General features: G+C 44.0%; 1 protein-coding gene across 1 annotated transcript in view; it reads right to left on the reverse strand.

The window, feature by feature from the left end:
- Positions 1–13,270, reverse strand: part of LOC142027323 (guanine nucleotide-binding protein G(q) subunit alpha) — a 134,560-nt gene extending 121,290 nt beyond the window's left edge. Inside the window, exon 1 of the mRNA XM_075021280.1 lies at positions 12,711–13,270. Within this exon, the coding sequence (XP_074877381.1) occupies positions 12,711–12,846 (136 nt within the window). The 5' untranslated portion in view covers positions 12,847–13,270. The remainder of the gene's footprint in view (positions 1–12,710) is intronic.
- Positions 13,271–23,620: the final 10,350 nt, after the last annotated feature.

Consider the following 23,620-nt stretch of genomic DNA (forward strand, 5'->3'; position numbering starts at 1 on the left):
AACTAGAGTAAGGTAATGAGAAATAAAACCAAATCTTAAAAAACCTTCCCCTCACCCCTCCTGTCTTCCCAGGTACAGTTTCACTCCTGAATTCTCTACCTAACCCCATCAGCAGTACAGGGGGACAGGGAATTGGGGTTGCAGTCAGTTCATCACACGTTATCTCTGTCGCTCCTTCCTCTTCAGGGGCAGGACTCATCACACTCTTCCCCTGCTCCAGCGTGGGGTCCCTCCCACAGGAGACAGTCCTCCACAAACTTCTCCAACATGGGCCCTTCCCATGGGCTGCAGTTCTTCACGAACTGCTCCAGCATGGGTCCCTTCCACGGGGTGCAGTCCTTCAGGCACACACTGCTCCAGTGTGGGTCCCCCACAGGGTCACAACCTGCTCCAGCACAGGCTCCTCTCTCCACAGTTCCACATGTCCTGCCAGCAGCCTGCTCCAGTGTGGGCTTCCCATGGGGTCACAGCCCCCTTCAGCCATCCACCTGCTCCGGTGTGGAGTCCTCCCTGGGCTGCAGGTGGAGATCTGCTCCACCGTGGACCTCCATGGGCTGCAGGGGGACAGCCTGCCTCACCATGGTCTTCCCCACGGGCTGCAGGGGAATCTCTGCTCCCGCACCTGGAGCATCTCCTCCCCCTCCTTCTTCACTGACCTTGGGGTCTGCAGGGCTGTCTCTTTTGCATGTTCTCACTCCTCTCCCCAGCTGCAGTTTCTGTGCCGTGGCAACTTTTTTTCCCATTATCCCAGAGGTGCTACCACTGTCACTGATGGGCTCGGTCTTGCAGAAGCTTCTGGCATCTTCTCACAGAAGCCACCCCTGTAACCCCCCTGCTACCAAAACCTTGCCACAAAAACCCAATACAACACCTCAACAGAGGTACCCCAACTAGTAGATGAGAAATTTTACTCCTGTACCTGTAGTTAAAATTATATACACATCAGTGTTCAATTCTCATCGTCTATATTTCAGTAATGATGTTGAAGAGGTAGAAAGGAGTTCAAAGACAGCTACACAAATGATTAAAAGATTAGAAAATCCACCCTACAGTTACAGAGTTAGGACTGAACTATGAACCATCCAGACTGAGTTACAAACACGGAATATTGGAACATTTTATTTTTGTCCTTGAAGTTGTTAATAAATGTAATGTTCAAGAAGATTAATTAAACCATGAGTAGTGTAGTTATTTTATTTCTTCATCTAGTGTCAGAAAATAAATACCACAATAAACAAACACATTATCAGATAGGTTGCTGGCATTTTGTGGAACAGCCATGTATTTTGGTTCAAAAAACACCCCACCACAAAAAAAACACACAAGCAAGCCTGAGAGCTAGGTAGCACAGTGATATATACAACTAATGTCACTATACTCAAACTACTAGAGTGGTAGGTTGAAATACTGTTTTAAAGAAAACAGATATACTAAATCAACAAATAAACATTTGTCCTGCTTATGGCGCTGTTCTGACCAGTTCACCTGGAGTTTTGGCTCTGTGTGCACATAAAAAAAACCTTGCAAAGAAATGGGAAGGTATTAGAGAATTGCATGTCACTATGCAGAGGTAACTTGGTATCACGTAAACAAGACATATGAACACATAGGCATGGAAGGTGATGGTTTCTCCAGCTACACATTATTCCAGAAAATATTGTCACTCCTTGGAGATAGAAACAAAACAAAGGCATTAAAAAGTACTATCACTGTGGGTTTTTTCCTCTTTTTTAAGCTATTCTAACTTAAGAATATGCCCTAAAGGCTTGACGAGTCATATATAAAGTAACTTTGCATAATTACCAAGAAAAACCCACCTTATTTTGCATTTTTAAACACCAAAAGCCATATATCTCCTCCTGCTTTACTGTAAACCAAAAAAGTCTGTAAATCAAAAGATTCAACCAAAGTATTTTCTGAGAATAAGCAAATGAAAACTGCACTAATAAAACTAACACGGTTGTAAATATAAAAAAAAAACCAAAAACAAAACAAAAAAACCAAAACAACAGGCACAAGAATGCCATTACCCAGAGAATGCTTGTGTCAGAAATTTCTCCAAGGAAAACAACTTAAAGGCATACATGCTAATTTCACTGCTCAATGTCAGAGGTTTGCATTTGTCATTGGGAGTACAGCCACAATTAACTTATTAGCAAATTCTGTTCATGTTGTTTATCTGGTTTTGGTTCAAAGGCTAAAATCTTTAGAGATTATCCTAAGTCTAGTTCTTAAACCTAACCAGAGTAAGTAATTAATAGTAGCATATTACTCTGTTGTACAGCCAAACACAGAACAAAACCACAGTGAATCAGAATTCATTATTATCATGTCTTGCAGATAAGACACAAGAATGAATGGAATTAAGTAAATAAACCCCAAGAGAACAAAAATTAGTCTGGACAAAGAATGTTTCTAGATTCCTATGATCACAGATGGTATTAAAAGCCAAGCTTAAATGATTACAAGCCAAAAGTAAAATATTACTGATGCTAAAATCAGAATTAGATCAAACATGCTATTAGTCAATTTACTTAAATTCCCCTGAATGAATCTCTTGGGCTTTTTTTGTAGAAAATACTCAATTTTACATTTTGATGAAAGCAAATTTACACCTAAATTGTCCATTTTGCCTTTCTATGAAATCAGTTGGTAAACCAGAAGAAATAGTCATCTAAGCAAAATCCATCTTTTCATGGATCAGAGTAAATGTTTATTATCTCCTTTAGTTTATTTACCATTTCAATGCTGAGATAAAGATAGACCATGAGGAAACTGAACACAGTACAGAAAATCTCATGCTATTTCTTCTCAACATTCTCTTCTCACCAAGAAAAACAAAAGTATGTTTAGGTCCATTTTCAGAGGGGGAAAAAAAAAAAAAACATTGTTCCTTTCAGCAATCAGGTTGGGAAGAGGTATAATATCTTTAATTCGAGGAAGTTACTTATTACCAAAGCACTGTAATCCTAGAATCTCAGAATAATTTGGGTTGGAAGGGACCTTCAAAGATCATCTAGTCCAACCCCTCTGCCACAGGCAGGGACACCTTCCACTAGACCAGGTTGCTCAAAGCCCTGTCCAACCTGACCTTAAACACTGCCAGGGATGGGGCATCCACAGCTTCTCTGGGCAACTTGTTCCAGTGCCTCATCACCCTCACTGTAAAGAGTTTCTTCCCTGTGTCCAATCTAAATCTGCCCCCTTTCAGTTTAAAACCACTGCCCCTTGTTCTGTCACTACAGACGCCGGTAAGAAGTCCCTCTCCACCTTTCTTATATACCCTTTGTATATTAAAAGGCTGCAACAAGGTCTCCCCAGAGCCTTCTCTCCTCCAGGCTGAACAACCCCAACTCTCTCAACCTTTCCTCGTAGGACAGATGTTCCATACCTCTGACCATTTTTGTGGCCCTCCTCTCAACCCGCTCAACAGGTCCATGTGTTTCTTGTACTGAGGACCCCAGAGCTGAACACACCCAGTACTCCAGGTGGGGTCTCACTAAAGTGGAGTAGATGGGGAGAATCACCTCCCTCAACCTGCTGGCCATGCCTCTTTTGATGCAGCCCAGGATGCAGTTGGCTTTGTGGGCTGTGAGTGCACACTGCTGGCTCATGACCAATTCTTCATTCACCAGTATCCCGAAGTCCTTCTCCACAGGGCTACTTTCAATACCTTCATCCCCCAGTCTGTACTGATGTTGGAGATTGCCCTGACCCAGGGGCAATGCACCCAGGACCTTTCACTTGGCCTTGTTGGACTTCACGAGGTTTGTGCAGGCCCACCTCTCTAGGCTGTCAAGGTCCCTCTGGATGGCATCCCTTCCCTCCAGTGTACCAATTGTACCACTCAGCTTGGTGTCATCTGGAAATCTGCTGAGGGTGCAACTCAATCCCACTGTCTTTGTCATAATGAAGACACTAAACCGTACGATCCCTTTAGGGACACCACTCATTACTGTTTCCACTTGGACACTGAGCCATTGGCCATAACTCTTTGGATGCAGCCATCACACCAATTCCTTATCCATTTAACAGTCCATTCATCAAACCCCTCTCTCTCCAATTTAGCAGTAAGAATGTTGTGGGGGACCATATCAAAGGCCTTACAGAAACCTAGATAGATGATATAGCTCTTCCTTTGTCCACTGATGCAGTTACTCCATTGCAGAAGGCCACTAGACTAGTCAAGCACAATTTGCCCTTTGTGAAGCCATGTTGGCTGTGTCTAATCACCTCCCTGTCTTCTGTATGTTTCAAACTACCCTACAAGAGGATCTGTTCCACGATCTTAAGGCTAAGGCTATGTTACAGCCCAAGTTTTGCTGTTGCCAAAGATGTTTCCCCATCTTGGCAGATTAAAAACAGTTTCACATATCAGAAGTGTTTCTCGTGAGTGGTTTATACTAAATCCTTTTGGCATGACATGCAACACCTTGCCCCCCCCCCCATTCACTTAAAAGAAGACTTGATGGATTAGGAGAATGGTAATGAGATAAAGGGACTTTGATCTCTAAATCTCTCTTTTAATAATGGGCCAAGTCAGCAGTGTTCAAAAGTCAGTCAGACAGCTGCTTGGTGGCCTGCACTCTGAGATAAGCTACCAACCTCGTCAATTGTTAATGATGACCAGGTGCATACATCATAACCACCCCTAATAAAAACTGGCAGCCTCAGGACAGGAGAGATTAATTGACACAAAGATTGTCACCCTTTTTGAAAAGGTTCCATCAACACACAAACAAGAAAGGAAAAGGAGCAAAAGAGAATTAAACCACAGCTATTCAAATATACGTGTAAGACCATGTGTTTTATTCTTTGGGCTTTCTTCCCTAGCACAACCATACAGTGTCTCAGTTTCCAGGCTATTATTTCCTTTTTACAAACAAACAAAAGAAGAAATAGTATTAGTATTCTAAGAATCATCATTTTCTCTCCTAAAAGATCAACCGAGTTAAAGAAAATTATGCTCATAACAAAGGGGTATTTTGGGGTTGGTTGTTTGTTTTTTTTTAAATTGTTCCTTTTTGCAAACCACCTTTGAAAGCTTTTCACTATCAACATAAATGTTGATTCAACACCATCTAGACAACACACTCTGAACAGGCAAACATCAAATTATCCAAGTACCTGGATGCCTGTACAAGAACCTGTTGGAGACACATGAACAGTGCCTTTAGTTTTCAGCATTTAATTTCCATTGCTTTTACTGCTCTGGTCTATGAGATGAAGTGGCACATACAGGGCTTAGTAAATCCAGTATCAGAGTAAAATAAATGTTCCATACTTGATCCTCAGTTTTCCAATCCTGATCAGTTCCTAAAAGCACAAGGAAAGATGGCATCTTTGCCAACTTCTACGCATTTGAGTTTTTCTGGCCTTATAAGTTAGCAGTTGCTGCTACAGAAACGTTCTGTTTGACTTTCTGGCTGACTCCATTCACCCAGAAACACGGGCTGGAATAGCTTTCCATGTACTTTTCCAACATTCTCCAACATGAGCAAGATAATTAACATTAACATTGAAGACTTAAGAGTTAAAAACTCTCCTGTGATGGGTTTATAGAACAAGTAGAGAAAAGCAACTTTCCTTAACTTACAGAAATGTTCTCACTTAGTACAAGGATTCTTGCCAATTATCTAGTTTCTTTTGAGTTTGCAGCTGGTAAAGCAATGAACTAGCCAAGGAACAAGAAGCGATGCTAGCAGCCAGTGAGCACATAGCTCAGGTACAGTGACAGACATAACAACAAGACTAAGCAGTAATGTATATTTTGTGCCATAAGAGCAAATACTGTGAAACCTAAAATATTTTTTCCTAATGGAGACTTTCAAAACATACCTAAGATGTTCATTACATAGTACCTCAGTTTATAAAACTATGATCAAGAAAGGGATTTCTTTTGGTTTATTTCATGGCTATATCATAACTAAACCAGTAATCTCTAACTTCTTGATTCCTGTTTACTGAAAGAATCTCTAACAGGTTCGGTTTCCATCACATCCAATTACACCAAATTCCAACAGAATAGTAAATCTGAGCTCTTACCTTGGATTTAACTCAAAGGTGGCTAAACCCAACCGGAAACAACCCCTTCTGATCCATGTTTGCTGATACCTACTAAGATTAGAGCTGTATTTTCAGTTAACTTCAAAAACGTTAAGGACCTAACTGCATTATCTCTTCAGAGAAGAATTTAGGGAAAAAAAAAAAAACAAACATATTTCAAATGTTGACTACCCTTTCCACAATTTCCCTTGAGGAAAAACAAATCCTCCTTCAACTGACATTTGATAGCTGGGGCTGAGTCCCAAAGCATTTTGACAAGAACCACCATGGTGGCATTCTCCTAGATAAAAAAACAAAAGGCACAGATAATCAGCAAGGACAGGACCTTCAGAAGACATTTAGTCCATCTATTTGCTCCAGGACAAAACCAGACCCAGACCCTACACAAAATTGTCTAGTGTCCTTCCTAACAGATGCTTCTTTCACACACAGAGGAGGTCAACCTAACTTGCAAACAACATAGCTCCGAGATGAAGGTGTCAATACACAGCTCAGCTGTGCTGAGGCAACAGTGATACGCCTCCATCTTCTTTCAATTTACTCAATCACTAGGGGCTTCCACTTTCAGAAACTTTCTGATGTTCTGTTGCTTTATTCAAGCTATGTACATGTTGCACACCACCTCCTCTTCAGATGAGTATGAGCTGAACCACCACAGTGGGGCTCGCCTAAATCGCACCATTCATATCAGTAGTTTGCTGGATGATTCTGCCTGAACACATCAACGAAGGAGGAATCTTGTTTTGTGGGGTTTATTTTTGTTTCTGGAATAGCCACACCACCTTCTCAAATGCAGAATGAAATCAACAGCAGCACTTTTCTGTTAGTAATTGCATCTGCACAGGGGTTCTGGGATAAAACTGTACAACACAGTTAAACACTAAACATACTGTGCAAATTAAGTAGTTTGATTATTCCATGCCATTTGTCCTTTGAAAACCCACAAACCTGTAGACAATCACTACTCAGTTTAGTCTCTGTATCAACATTACTGATTGGGGGAACAATGTGATTTCAGAACATTTAAGATTTTATCTTTAATTTAGCTTGAAAAAACATTTGTGCTGTTCCTGGAACTCTCCCAGTAACTTTCTAAACTTTTAACTTCTAAAACTGTGGTATCTCTTAAGACTTGTGCCCTCCAGTGTTAATGCATCTAACTTCTTTGCACAGAGTTAACAATACTTAAACCTGCTGCATGTTTCCTTCTCTGACGCTAAGAACACCGCATCTATTGCTTCCTAGTATTTCCTATGTTCCAGTTCTTCCTTGGCTTCGTACTGCTTTCCTGCTCTTTGTTCTTGCCAGTCAGAGGTTTTATAATTAAAGTAAATAAAAGGTGAATGCTGAAAAACTTCCATAATTTTATTAATAACAGCTGTTCATACATAGTAGCATTTGAGTGAAGAACAGACTCTTCCCAAGTCTTACACCATTCAGCAGGGCAAGAAAAAATGCTCGGTGTTTATAGCATTCTATTACTGCAACAAAGCCAATTACCATTAATCACACATCTACCTTATAACGTTATTTCACACCTTCCTGGGATTAATTTTGCAGAGATTGTCATATTATTTCAAAAGAAATGCTTTCCCCTATGAAACTGCCACTGCCATTATACACCAACAAAAATAATTTAAAGCAGCTAAAAAAGCAGAATTATTTCTTAATTTTGCAGCATACACTCAAATGTCCATTCTAAAGAGATTCTTCTGCTCAGCATATACTTTTCCCTCCTGCACTAATTCAATATTGTTGATGTAAAATACAAATGTGGGGTCACTTGGACCTATGACATATGAATAAACTTAAATTAGTCAGAATTCTTTGTCTATTCAGGCCCTCACCTAGCTCCTATTAATTCCAGTGGGTTTGGATCACTCCTAAAGAAGTAAAACCAAAACAGCAACAAACCCTTTTAAATGGCTGCAAACAAAATATCCCTTTGTGATGCACTAAAATAAACAAATATATTCTTAAATACATTCTAAATATATGTTCTTCATATGTTATCACACTGACAGCCAGATGATGATTTGTGTTTTCTTAAAAACAAAACAAAACAAAAAAAAACCCACACACCAAAAAAACAACCCCAAAAGGTATTTTTATATATGGACATATATACCTATATAAAAATACATCAAGGTGTTTTGCATCCAGAATGAAATTATATTTCCTTAGAAACAGCTTCTACTAAACATGAAATATTTACCAATCTAGTCACAACACGCACCAAGATGTACATTAACTATTTGTTCATTTTACAGTTCTAAATATGTACTGTGGTAACTACCTAAAATTATTTGAAAGTGTTGAGTGTGAGTAGGACAGACCAATACAAATACAAGTTACAGGAAAAATAAGGAAGCTTGCTTGTTTCTCTAACTGAAAAAAAGAGTTATATAAGACCAGTGTACTCCACTGCTGGCTTAATGGACCCACTTCCTCTTCAACTTATCTACAGAAAGTCTAAGTCTTTGCTAATTCACCAAGTTCTGCATGTAAATCTTTAATTTGGCTGACACAGGTATAATAAAACAAATGCATATACATCCTGCATGCTTGCTGGATATTCACCTTATGTTCAAAAGCATCTTTCCACGTACGACTGGTTGCCATTCACGCTAATTCAAATGGCTTATCTTCAACCTGTTTCCTTTGGTAACCCATAGAGAAAAAAAGGACACTCACATTGTGCAACCCTCTTCACCGACACATCTGCTATCTCAAACACAAGAAACACCTAGCCCTTAAAAACCCATGTTCTGCACATGACACAATACCAGCAAGTATGCCACAAAATAGCAAATGCTGTCACACACCTCCAGTACTTTATCTGACCAAGGTTTATAGATATGTAGGCATAGTCAGCCAGCTAACACGATACTGCCAGATTATTTTCTTAGATGGTCAAGGCATTTCCCACTGAGGAAATAGTGTGCAGGCAGAGTATGTCCAGGATTGAACATTTGTGGCTACAATCTATCACACTGGCCCAAATGCTGCTTTCTGAGACCATACAAAATTTCCATGGACAACAGACAAAATGATATACATAAGAACTAGAGCACATGACTCTTTCTACTTAACACTAAATATGTACATACATGCTTAAAATACAGGCATGAGGAATACTGTACATTTTGTTTGGCAAATACCAATATAAAACATAAAAACACCTCTTTTTTTCCAATTATAAAAACAATGTAAGTGTTTTTACAGCTAACGGCAAACAATGGATGAATATTAACAACTGTAAGCTCTGGAGAACAATCATAGGGTTTTCAAAGTGTTCAGCAGTAATGAAATCCAGAAGAATTTGGAAAATACATGACATTAAAACCAAATTCAGTGGAAGACTGAATTTGTTCCAAAGTGCCTTAAAACATTACAGCCAAGCTGTGCTAACCGAACTACTACCATGTAATATGCTTCAGTGTGTATTTCTGAGTTCTGGCTTTTCAGGATTACAACAGAAAAAAATACTTTGTCCTGTTCTAATCTGTCCCCAAAATTAAGCAATTATGTACAATAAAGTACCTAAAAGTGGTATTTTAATGTTTAATCACAGAGAGTTTATTTTTAAACTAATACTAATTAAAAATAATCTTACCATGCAGTAAAAGTTTCCCATAAATTACTTAGTATTTTAAATTCTTTGATCCCATGAAAAGTAAAAAGATATCATTATTAATACACTAAGAGGGCATACCAAGCACACTCTGTGTGTCACACAGTAACGGGAGGAAATTACCCCACTTCGCAAGGAAGTACTGTATCTTTCAGAAGATAAGGGGGAAAAAACCTTCTCTTCTGATCCAAAAATGTGATTTTTTTTCTCTTATATTTGCTACATACGTGCATTTGTATGTCTGTCTGTCTTATTTTTAAACAAATGTAAGAAAAGAATCAGGCACAGATATGCTTATTTGTGCCTTAAAACCTTCTGAGTCAGTAGTACCTTTCACTTTGCCCTGGCAACAAGTCTGGAGAACATGCACAGTCAATTAATGTGGCTCAGCTTAAACTGTGCTAGTACTCTCCTTATGAGCCAAAAGATATGCCTCAGTCCCATACTGAAAAGCCTTTAAGCCTCTTAGGTTTTTAAGTCCCACAGTGCTTTACGAAGTGGGACCGAGAAGTTGGCGCTTCCGGAAAAAAAAAAAAGAAAGAAAAAAACCAAAACAAACATATTTGCCTATGTTTACATAAAATAAAATTAATCGACACTAGTAATTCAAAGTTTGAGGGGGAAAGACATGTAATGGGACAGTAAAGGCCTATTCACTTTTTCTAAAGAAAGATGACTTTAACCAATTTCAGGTGGTTTTCGTGCTACCAGCCTCACTGTTTTTGCTGACTATTTTTCTATTCTGAAATGGTTTTGTCTGTCTCATAACCATGTGAATGACCCACACAAATAACACAAACTTAATAACCGAGCAACTGCCTATGCTGGGGAAGCAGTGAGAGTGACTAAAAAAAAAAAGTGCTGTCAGATACCTAAAATAAACCCACTAATAAAAAAAAATTCCTCACAATTTGTTTATACATTGGAACTTGAATCTCTACCCAATCTCATGACTCCAACAGTGATTGACCACTATACTGCGTTTTACAAGATGAGATCCTGAAGTGTTAATCCAAACAGCTGCACATGCACACGCACTTTCAGTCAAACATATGACAGCGGCTGACAAAGCAAAACACCAAAAATCTGTGCAGAGTAACAACTTCTGTATTGGTTTCATTACCCCTTTTGGTCTCTAGTACATCATGCTTACACCTTCACAAGCGTGTCAGAACTCTTGGTTTGCACTGATGATGATGAATGCAAAAACCTTTCATACAGGCACTCGACAGTTTTCCCCAATGCCTTCCACAGGTTGGCTTCTCCTCTCCTCTCCCTCAAGTCACCACATACCATTTGGTCCAAAGCGATGGCACTGTTGGACCCCAATCTACCACCACCCACCCCTATGCTTCACATTACCAGTGAGAGAACCTTGCAAAGCAGTACAAGCTCTGAATTACTGATCGCAGAAGTGGATCTCCAAACTCCTTCTCTGGGTAATACATATTGGTCTCACTCAGTGAATTTCATACATTGTTTAAAAACTTGGGAGAAGCCTCTAGCACTACTGTGAGAAAAATCAGGAAAATACAGAAACAATTTGGACCCGAGTAACAAGTCAAATAAGCCAAGTACCTCTCCTGAAGCGAATGTATATCATTAAGTAAATTACTTAAACATGCATAAAATTAAACAAAGGCAAGCTATCTATCCCCTATTTTATCTTCTTTGTGAGTCTTGAAACAGTCATAATATGCACTTCCATAAACCAAGATCAGACCAAAAGGAGACAGAACGTTATTACTGGGAGTGCTGCATCTGTCCCCACCACTCCCTTCCCAAACACCAGTTAAGGATCCCAACACCTTTCTCCATACCCAGAAGACAAGCTGCAGGAAATAGCATATGCATATAGAAGCACTAAAATGTATTCTGATTTTTCCTTTCAACTCTCCTTACCTCATGGAAAAGGCAGTTTACTGCGCCAGTGTAAATCACTACTTTCACATACATGACGGAAGACAAAAATCCACTTGGAACATCCCCGCTCATCCACACACCAGAGAGTGGTGCAGACCTATTTCAAGGCCTGCTAGTCCCGGGCAGAAACCGTATGACCACGGGAACTACACGATATAGCAGAGCACACTGGATACGGACAGATGTATTTTAATTCAAAAGGCTTATTTTAACACAAGCCAAATTTCTGTTAGATAAACATTGCCTCTGCATACTTGCGGCTCTAAAACAACAACCTCTGTTTTAATTAAAGAGAAATGACACAATAGATTTTATTTCCTGACCAGTGGGTGGATTCTGAACATATTAAAGATCCCGTCACCCTCCTGCATACTTCAGGGTACTCCTCAGCTTTGCATCTGTATGTAGGGCTTTAGGGTTCCGTTTTCGTTCTAAAAACCGGTCTACAATCTGAGCTTAAGCCCCTTATCCCAGTTTACCTCATTAAATAAAAAATCACCATTAAAAAATGCAACCAGTGAGCCAAGAACCTTCCCGAGGCTCGCAGAACAATGCAGATACTAAACCCGCCACCATCGCTCCGCACAGCATCTCCCCCTGCCAGTCCCTTCGTTAATCCGCTTCCTTGCCATCGGTCTCCCACCCGCCCCACCGCCGACATTTGCCCCCCGCCCCGCACCCCCTCGCTCACCCGCCATCCCTCCCCGCTCTCCATTTTGGAAGGCCGTCCCCCCTCCACTGCGAGCCCACCCGCAGGCGCCGCAGCCGCTCGCCCCGCCGCCGGCGATGCCCGCGGGCGAGCCACACGCCCCGCCGCGGCGGGGGCACGGCCTGCGCTTCCCCGCGGCTGAGTCCAGCCGGCCCCGCCGCCGCCGCGGCCCCGCCGCCGGCTGCCTCGGCCCCACCACGTAACCCGCCGGCCGGAGGGAGCCCGGGGCGGCGGCGGCGGCGATGCCTGGGCAGCGGCGATGCCTGGGCTGCAGCCCCGGCGGCACGCGTGCCGGCGGCGGCCCGGGGCGAGGCGGCCGGGCCGGGCCGCGCCGCGCCGAGCCGGGCGGCGGCGGCGGCGGCGGCAGCCCGCACTCACCCAGCAGCAGCAGCTTCAGCTCCCGGCGGGCGTCCCGCTTGTCCCGGCGCAGCTGCCGCTCGATCTCGTCGTTGATCCGCCGGGCTTCCTTGGCTTCCTCACTCAGGCAGCACGCCATGATGGACTCCAGAGTCATTCTTCCTAACTGGTTCAGACACAACCCCCGCTCCCCCTAAAATCGCACGCACACTCACACACACGCACCCCGCCGCCGCCGCACCGGCCCCGGGGGGGCACAGGCGCTCTCTGCCCCGGGAGCCCCCGCCGGGCGCCGCAGGGCAAGCGCAGGCAGCTGCCTCGATGCCACAGAGGGGCGAAAAGAAAGAGGCAGGGCCGCTGGCGGCGCGGATCCCCGCTCCGTGCCGCTGACACCCGCCGCTGCCAACTCCTCCTCTCCTCTAAATCATGCACCAAACAACATGGAAACATCCACCGCGGCGGCAGCAGCGCTACCCAGCCGAGCCGAGCCGCTCGCCACCGCCGCCCCTCGCCCTGCTGCTCCCCTTCCCTCGCCGCCGCCCGCAGCCAACGCGGTCCCCGAGTGTCCCTGGCGGACGACACCCCCGCCGCGCTCCGACGCGACCACCCCACCCCCCCGTGGAAATGCTAATGCCCGCTAATCCCTCCCCCCCCTGCGCACACACATTTCCCTGCCGCTCCCCGTGCCCTGGAGCGGGAGCCCAACTCCTGCGGAGTGGGCCGGCCCGCCGCTGCCCGGCGACCTTCGGCGCTCGCCCGGCGGGAAGCGCTTCCTCACGGCCGACCCTCCTTCCCGGCGGGGCGGCCGCTCGCCCCTCTGGCGGGGAGAGCCGCTGCCGGAGAGCTGCCGCGGCTCGCCCCTGCCCTGCCAGTAAGGGCGAGAGAGGGGGAGGGCGGCGGGCAGCCGCCGGGGAAGAAGAGGAGGCAAATAGGCAGGCAGGGGCCGGGCGAGCCCGGCTTTTCAATGGCTCGGCTCCGCGGGCGTGGCGAGGCAGAAATATGGCGGACCGCCGCTCCCGCCGCCTCTCCCGCTCTCCCCCCCGCGCCGCCGCCCGCCGGGGGGCGAGCGGCCGGGCGGGCCGCCCTCCCCCCTCCCGCCCCCGCGGGATGCCGCCCCCCGCCCCCCCCGGCCGGGCCCGGCGCCCCAAGGCCGCCCCCGCCCGCCCTGCGGCGGCGGCGGAGGGCAGGGGGAGGGGAGGGGAGGTGGGGGGGAAGCGAGCGGGCGGTTTCTCACACCAAATGGCTGCGAGGAACGCAGCCCGCTGCGGTTCGTCCTGCCGGGCAGAGCTTTCCCTAGCGCCACGCGCCGCGTTTGCTTTCGCTTCCCTCGTTTTTAGTCGGGGGACGCACGTTTTTGTTCCGTGCCCGTCCTGGAAGAGACGACTGGCGTTGGCAGGGACGGGGGGAAAATGTGACAACTGCGGGGAGGGAAGGGACGGGGAGGGGAGAGGCGCCTTCGCCTCCTTCAGCCGGAATGGAAGCGCGCAGCGGGGCACGCGTGCACCACCAGGCACTAGCGAGTTTCTACCCCCGCCGTCCCGACACCCCGCCCGAGGCGTCCCGTCGGGGGCAGGAGACGGCAGAGACGTTCGCCACAAAAGCGGTGCGACGCTGGCCCGCCTCACGGAGAGGCGCCGGTACGCTGAAGCGTGCGCTCCGCTGTCCCAACCGCTCTTCGGCCGGCGCTGCCGACTGCCACCCCTCACCCCAGTCCCAGGCCTGCTCGCCTTCCAGTCCCAGTCCCAGTCCCTGTCCCAGGAAGGCCGTCCTCGCAGAGCCACCGGCAGCCCCCCGGGGGACGGCACACGGACGGGCTGCGCTAGCGCAGCTTCTCGGGTTTGAGGGTTCATCAACACCTCGCAAACTTGCCACCCCTGCCCTTCCTTTGCCCACCTGCATATTAAACTATTTGTACCTGGGAATGTTGTTAAAATCTGCTGGGAAACTCGTACTAGCTCTATGCAGTGGGTAGAGGGGCACGTTGCTCTCCCACCTTCTAGCTTTGGGTGTCGCGTCCTTTCCAGCACCTGTTGACATCTGTTTTGAAATTTGCATGCTGTCGCCTAAAGACCTTCGTATGTACTGACAATATGAATTAAGTGAGGTCTGCCACAAAGCGCTAAGGCTAGGATGGAATTAAGAAGCGAGACTAAAATAATCAGAAAAATAATACAATCAATTTTTAGGGCATAAAAAAAATTCATTACTTTGAAAAGTGCATGATTTCCACATAGATCTGTATTCTATTAGTATGTATAATGTATAAAAACAGTTAATACAACTTGGAATCTTTTTTATAATTACATTTCTTTATTCCAGTAAATTAATACATAAGTTTTACTCAAAACTGTGTAATTCTAGTTATTAAGAGTAAATTACATTTCATTCAAAGCATCTTCTCCATTTTAAAACCTATATGTATGTAAGTATATCTATGTATTTATCTGCCTACCTTGTGGTCCCAGGTGAATGCATTAATATTAAATCCAATAAAGATTTCTAAAGATTGAATTACAGAGACAGCTTACGTAAAAATAAGTAACAAAAGCGGGTGGGGGGCGTTGGTGAATTTCTTCATGAAATTACTTTTCAACATATATGAGTTTTCTTCTAAAAGCCGGGGCCCAGAAGGGTGAAGACAAGTGCGTGGTACAGGTCACAGGAGATACTCGATGGATGTTTTGTGCCTAGAATGCTAGTACACAGAGTTCACGTCCGCAGCAACCATCTTCTGACATCATGTCTAAAGAAAGGGTATGAATAGGTTGATGAGTTTGCAACCTTCGGGTGAACCGTATCAAAATCCACCCCCAAACTGAGGGCACAGCAATTCTATTAAAACCTACATACCTCAGACAATACTCTAACATTCCCCAGTAGATGAAGTCTGACTCAGCTTTCTTAACCAACTCTTTTATATGCTCAGTGTAGAAGGCATGAACACAGTGTGTACCTCAAATGCAGAACTGTCATTTAATTTTGCATTTTTAAAGAGAAAAGACACCCCAGGGACCGTAAATTTAATCTGTATGCACCGCTCCCATTGACATCACTGGATTTTAAATCTCCACTGAATAAAGAGCTTCGAATTTTTAATGGATGAGCCATCTAGTCCTGAATCTGGCATCAGCAGATAGCCATTACACGCTGTTTCACCCATTTGCTTTGTGACTTAGTGGAAGTCAGAAGAACCCCATTATGGACAATTACATGATAATAAACCTATGAGGAAATTTCTTTCCAGCTCTCAACTCCATAATGGTTGGCTTTTGTTTTGAAACATGAAACATCCTTTATAAATATTTTATCCTAATAAGAACTATCAGTAAATGACAGACACCATTATTGCCCATACAGATAATTATTATCCATAGATACCATCCATACTGTTACCTAATCCTGGACAGATACTTCCTGATAAGCCTCCCCTGTAGCATGAATAATCTCATATTCCTCTATCTGAGTAGTCTCCAGTGCATGGCTCATAGCAACCCGTTGCCTGTGAGACGTTTTAATGTTGCTTACTGCCACAGGAAATTAAAAGTGAGACTGACAGAGGGAGCAAAGTATGATATTAAACACCTTGCATCTTCAGTATTCTTGCTTAGAAGCCGGCAAAGATTGGGAAACCACCACTCTTTTATCCTCTCTGTATCATTCTTTGCACTATCTATCCCAGTTTTTAACTTCTTCCTTCCATATGCCTGAAGATATTGTCACTCTCCCCTGCCTCTTCTGCTTGAGATACGTTTTCTGTGATGTTTTGACAGATTCCAAACAGTATCTGAACTTGGTACTCACATGACAGTAAAACAGCAGATCATGTATAGCAACATTGCAGGATTTTCATAGTTAGTCAGCACCCCATCTTAAGCGATGGAATATCTTGCAAGTGCTTTTTGATTGCCATTGTGCATTAGGAAGATGTTTTCACCGTGCTATGCACAAGTACATCTCAGCCTTGTTTGTGAGTACTTACAGTTAATTTAGAGGCCATCAGTATGTCTGAGTAGAGCAAATTATCCTTCCAGTATGCCATCCTAATCAGGTTTTTGTTTGGGGTTTTGTTGTTGTTTTTTTTTTAGAACAACAAACAAATTGTATCTGCAGGTTCTCTACTGTTAAACGAATAACATCCAGTATTTGCAATTTCCTTCAACCGATATAATCAGTTTGTTCCAGTTATGTGTTGTCTTGACAAATCACCTTCTGAAATTTTCCCAGTGTTACTCATTTCAAAGTAAAAGCTGGCTGCCAAAGTCCTAAGGTACTACTAAGTAATGACTAGGGAAGGGTTAAAACCCCTCTTTGTTCATTTGATTTATGTGAAAGTTAAAAAAGTTATTTCCTTTTACCTATTTGCATGTCAAGGTTCTCATTGGTGACTTATTTCTGACAAAGTGCAAGAGTTGTTAGGTACTCTTCTGTTCTTCAAAGGCTCTCTTGATCCTATGATCAATGACAGATTTTTCCTGTTGACACCGGTGCGGGCATGTTCTGTAGAGAAGTACAATATGTGTAGCATCACTGCCGTACACGCTGTACACATCACAGCGTAATATAGCACGCTATCAAAAACCTCAGCATTGTTTCATGTGTTCCTTTGCGGTCTTAAGTACCAGATACTCCGTTTTCTTTATGAGTTGCCTGTCTTAACACTTGGTTTCGGGGGTTTGCCACAGCTTACAAAAATGCAGTGGCAACTCTCGTAACTATAGCCCCTGCCACAGCCTCAGCCGGTGGCAGGGCAACATCCCGGCCCATCCCGTCCTGTCCCGTCCCGTCCCGTCCTGTTCCAGCCCAGCCCGGCCCGGCCCGGCCACTCGAGGCGGAAAGCAAAAGGAAGTGGAAGGGAAGGTGCCGGGAAGGCGTTGTTTGCCAGGCACGGCCTCGCGTGTGCGTGCAGAGCCGGACCCCGCGCAGCACGCCTGCTCCCTGCGCACCTTCACGGCTAGACGGAGCATTCCCAAGAAGGAAAGCGGCTGCACGGGGCTACCTGTGCCTGCGTGTGTGTGACGCTAAGGGGAGCGCTCCCCTCCCCAAGAACGTTCACCCCCCCACGACGATGTTCCCCCGCCGGCCCGCACGGACGCGCCGACCGCCCCGCCGGCAAGGGCCGGCCGCTGCCGGCGCGCCCGGGGAGGGGCCCGGGGGGGCGGCGCCCCCTACCGGTCGGAAGGCGCGCCTGGCGGCCGCCGGCCAGCCCGCGCAGCCGCGGCCGGGGAAGACGGAGGGGGCCCGGGGGCAGCTCGGCCCGTTTCCTGCTCCTTCGCGCTGCGGAGCGGAAACGGTGGCTTTTCCCCTCCGTCCCCCGGTCGGGGGCCCTGGCGATGTCGGCACCGCTGCCTCTCGGCGCCCGTCCCCGGCGCGGGGAGGGCCGCGGCCCCCTTGCCGTCGCGCGAGGCGCGGCAGCTCTGGGGCTGGCCGGCCGGGCCCCGCCGCCGCCGCCGCCGCCGCGCTGGGTCTGCCCCGCCGCGGAACAGGGCGCGTCGGCGTGCCGCCTTCCTGTGCCACAGAGCCGCTTCCAGAAACCGCCCTTCGGCGATGGGAGAAAATCCTCCGCAAAATAAGACCTCGTGGCCTGCTGTCCCTCTCCGGAGGTCTGTGCTGGCGAGTGGGAGGTCGAGCTCGGGGCTAGCCGAAGGCTTGTCCGGACCTTATTCGTCCTCCGGCTGGAGAGGGCCGGCAGAGGCTGAAGGGGAGGGAAGGTGCCGTGGCAGCCGCAGGGACGAGGGTGACACCGAGCCCCCTGCTAGGCGCTGCGAGTGAGGTGGTTCCTGTCAGCAGCACGCTTTGTCGGCGCGATGGCCGCTGTGGGCAGCAGGCTCCGTGGGCGAGATGGCCGCTGCGGGCAGCAGCACCTGGTGCTGGTAGTGCAGGCGAGTGGGACAGAAGAGGCAGAGGGAGACTGCGGCCCTCCATCACCCTGCAGTTCCCACCACTGCGCTGCACCGTCTCATCCTCGGTCCTCTCTTCTGGCAGCCCTGGCCCTCACCAGCTGGTTTAACTCCTTAACTCTGGATGGAACTGTGCCTGCTTTACCGGGGTTCTTTTCTCCTGAGTTAGTTTGCTGTTTGAGGAATCGCACTGGCTTCCCAGAGGTTCAGGTGACCTTTCGAGCCCGCTGAAGGGAAGTGGCCTGTAGGCACAGGGTGGTCCAGACCACCCTTTCTATGGCAATAAGCAGCTAGATCAGCAGCATCAGCCAGCTGCTCCCCTATGGTCTGCACAGGTCTGGTGGAACCAGAAAAAAAAACATTTGATGTAGCCATATGACACAAATTACATTATTAGATTGGTAGGGTACGAATCGATATCACAGTACTACAGCAGCTCAGTAAAAAGAGATATTTAAGTGTTCAATATTAGCACCTGCTGTCTCTGTGATTACTCTTGTCCTATTGTTTGTCTACTGTTTTTATCAGAAATGGATGCCAATTATGTATCCAGTCTGTTGTATTGTATTTTTATTATTTGTTAACAACATAGATTAAAATCTCCTCCCAAAAGCTTCTGCAAAGTCTGTGATAAAGTGTTCCTCCCAGGTTCTAGTCTGTGGGATACTAGTCCTCCACCTCTGTGACCTAAATTATAGATCTGTATTTTGGCAACATAGGAATACTGCCATTTCTGTCAAGATAGATTTCATGCTTATTTATTATGTTCTTCACATTCAAGCACAGTTTCCTTTCAGCTTCTTGGATTACCATTATTTTTTACAAGGCAGCTTTTTTTCTTTGGTGGGGTTTCTATTTTTGTGCAACTCTAAATAAGTTACTCTAGCTATTTCATCATGCATGCTTATTAACCTATAGAGACTGTATAATGTCTAGTTCATTTGCAGTCGGTAGGGTATCGCATGCTTTGCTGGGTTTTAAGTGTTAATGGCATTAGATGTTTGGATTGTTTATGTAAGACCTCATGCATTCCTTTCCTGTTCGAACTTTTACTCTTCTCCTGCAGTGTGCTCTTGGATATATGCTAGCTAATTCTGATTTCATTCAAGTTTCTTAGTATTGTAACTCCATCAACTTCAATGGAATTACACTGGTTTCTATCACCATACGCAGCAGTATCAGACCCTGAGCTCCCTCTAAGATGTTTAGCATACATACTGTAATGGTGTGAATCTTCCACTTTGTTCAGCAAATATTTAATTGTACATCCTCAGGAATAGTCTAACCATTACAATAATCTGGTAGGCCATCACCTCCACCTTATAGCTTTCTGTGTCACAAGACAGGGAGAGAAGAGTTACACACCACCCAGATCGAGGTAGTTCATTTAGTATTTCATGGAAAGTATTATTTGTAATTCCTTCCATCATCCAAAGAGTGTAGCAGCTGAGGTTATTTTTTTGCAATCCAAAGTATGTCACTAGAAGAACTGTGGGTAACTCCCTTATTGGCCATAATTTTATAATGGAAGACAAGTTCAAAATCAAAGCACACCACAATACTTTTCACAACCTTTCACCAAAGTTTAGTATGTAAAGTGAAAAATTATCATCTGGCATTGTATTCTTTCCTCAGTTAAAATACCTGAGCAAGGCCTACTCAAAAGACAGGTATGCAGTAAGATTGGGGTTTTTCAAAAATGTTTTTGTATTTCAGTGCAAGCAAAGTGTTCTAGCTGGGATCGAATACTTACAGCGCAGAATGCATTTTATGTAACTGTAAATATAAAGTGATCACCACTACAGCAACACCGGAAGTAAAAATATTCCTGTATTGTTCTGCCTGAATAATTCTATAGCAGAGTAAATAATAACTGGATACTCTTGGTGCAATTCCAGCAGACACCACACACTATCATTAGAGATTCAGGTATCATTCAACACCATAAATCAGAGAGAGTCTGCCATTAGCAAAAGATTTAAAGGGACAATGCTTTTTAGTTCTCTTACATTTATATATGTATTTTCACTTGGTGGTCCTAAAAGGTCACAAACATAGAAACAAACAAATATAAATGGAGAAAATTAAGTGTAAACATTAATTTGTATGTGAATGCAAACTGACAATTCACAGCTAGGAAACTCAAAATACCTCTTTCCACAGAACTTCCATATATAGTGTTAGAGTATGTAAAATCATGAGTCAACACAATACTTTTCCAGTGAATATGAATAGAAAATAAATACTCCCCTTCATGTAATAGTACTTCTTAAAATTGCCTTTTCAATATGCAATTCAAACACAAATTCACTGCAAGAATTTGGAAGCTTCAGTAATGAATTCTATACCTTGTATCTGCTTTATATCTTGTATTAATAGGAGCATCAATATCTTTTGCACATTACTACCAAATGTCTTAATGAGAAACAAAAGGAAATGTGTGAGTGGTGACATAACGATAAAAATTATGGCCTGGTCAATTGCATTTTCAGATGGCCAATTAAATGATTTTTATTGCTACATATAATTTTATAAAATTATAACAAATACTCATCAGGAGACTGTTTCCAGTCTTTATTGTTTTAAAGTGAGTGCAGAGAAGGATCTTAAGACAATGACTAATCAACGTCTTCCTTTAAGTGGAAGTACAGTAACAATGGAGGTGTATTTCTATCTTCACGTGAGAATCCATTAGAAGAGCTTGTAGTACTAAGAAAAAAATGGTCCTCTTTAAGTCTAATGTAAAGCCATCATAAATACTTGAGGAAAGGATTCCTGCAAATGTATTTAAAATGGAGGAGAAAGCGGAGTTAGAAGATAGCAAATAATTGGCTTCCATTTGATACTTCTGCAGGAACGGAGGCACTCAGTTACGTACTGAAGCAAAAATGTGGGTTGTATTGTAAGCCTCAGTTTGTAACTATAGTTATAACTTCAGTTATATAACTTTAGTTATAACTATATCTTCAGTTTATAAGATAGCCAGATAGTATGTTGCCTAAGCCAGTATGGGATGATTTGTGAACCTGAATTTAGGCACAAATGGAAAAAATTCTCATGCCTAAGACATACAGCTAATGGTAGTAGTACAGTGGTTGCTGTATATTAGCCAAATTCCCCTGCACTTAACATTGAATTTAGATAGTGCTCTATTCTCTTAAGGAAGATTGGTGAATCTATAATAATATTTGAGAGAATTATGGAAATTCTTCTGTAGGGACAAGGATAACATGACTGGTTTAATTTGAAGAGACAGAGAAAAGAGACTTTTCAACGCTTACAGAATGCTTCTTTGGACATATATAGAGAGCTGTATAGAGTGCTAAGATGGTTTAAATACATATTGGATAAAAACCATTTATTACCCTGGTGTGGGTATAGTAATGAAGCAGGCTGTCAGGGTGTTGTATTTCTATTAGCTTGCTTCCTAATTCAGTTATATTTTGAATTGTGGCTTTGCGTTATCGTACATAGAATCTAAATAAAAATACTCGGAAATTTTGTTTTTGTTTTGGTGGTTATATATTTAAAGAGATTGCAAGAAGTTAATTTTTTTACTCCAAAGTAAATTTTAATGGTTCTACAACTTTGAAGAGACTGGGAAATTTTCAGAAGAATCAGTGGTTGAATTTTAGTTGGATACTGAGAACAATTCTAGCTGTATTTTGAATTACATTGCATATTCAAACTTCTTGTATTTATGGCAGAAAACTTTTGCCATGAATATCTGCTTATGCTGAGAAACTGGTCATGATTCTGTGAGATTTACCACGAAAAAAGCGTTGAGCTCCCCCTACTGTTCCACTGCATACAAATAACTGGAAAACCTGGATTTTGTTCTGATGGGTAAAACCTCAGTCAGGTAGAAGAAAAATTTTAACAATAAAGAAGTACCATTTTTCAGTTTCTGATAATGTGCTGCTAACCGTGGAGAGAACGAGTGCTTAATTTGTTTTCCAAATATTTAGTATTCTCTTTTTTTTTTTGGCATATAACGTAATGTGCATGGGCATCTATGCTAAGACATTTAACAGTTTTCTAAGTTCCCTGTGCAAAGATAGGATTTAATGTTTGTGCATGCATACAGTTAATCTTGTTCCATTTACATGTCCTTGAAGAGACTCCTAGATGCCAAAGAAGAAAAGGTACATCTTCTTATGATGATTTCTTTTTGCTATGAGGAATTATTGTAAGAATTAATGACATGTTGATAATTGTAAATTCTGAAGTTTATGATAATCTCTGGTTTGTGATAATAATCTGACAACATGTATGTGGAGATGGATGCCACAATGATGCCGATTACTTTATAAGCTAGTAATGCTGTTCTCTCTACAGATGCTTTGGAGAGAAATCAAATCAATTAGACTGAGCCACTGGGTTCGACTCAGAACAAGGTAGAGTTTATTTCTCCAAAAGGAATGCTTAGCTGTGTCACACAGCTAAACAGTCAGGAAGAAATTAACGTGGGTGTATTTTGGTATTGCAAGGTGGAAAATCAGAGAAAGAGAAAAGAAATTTGAATAATAAACACTGACAGATACTTCTTTTGCCTTCAGGCAAGCTAGTATTTCTCTATATGCAGCACAAATGAAGAGTGAAAGAGCCAAAGAGCACATGGAAGAGCCAAAAAGGCATACAGATAGAAATGAAAAGGTGCTGCTGGATTGTGTGCCTGGGAGCGTACTTGTTGCACTGGGCATTGTGAACCAGGGACTCCTTCCTCCCTTCATTCCCCGCTATGTTTTTATCTAGGTGCACACTCACATGAAATCAGAGAGACTCAGAAGCCTTGTCACACTAGTATTGTATCACAGGGATACGATGGCTTCCTCTGAAGAAGCTCTTAACAATGTGAGTTGCACTTCCCTAGGATTGCTTATCTACATAAATATTTTCAGAAGTAGCTTATGCTTTGGTATTAGTAGGCATTGGCAGAAATACAGCTCCTTTGTTATGTGAATCGTGATTAGCTGTTAGCCACAGAGTTCCAGGCAGGACATTTTCCCGTGACTTTTTAATTTTCTGGCTTTA

The sequence above is a fragment of the Buteo buteo genome, chromosome Z, assembly GCF_964188355.1.
Source record: "Buteo buteo chromosome Z, bButBut1.hap1.1, whole genome shotgun sequence".
Taxonomy (NCBI): domain Eukaryota; kingdom Metazoa; phylum Chordata; class Aves; order Accipitriformes; family Accipitridae; genus Buteo; species Buteo buteo.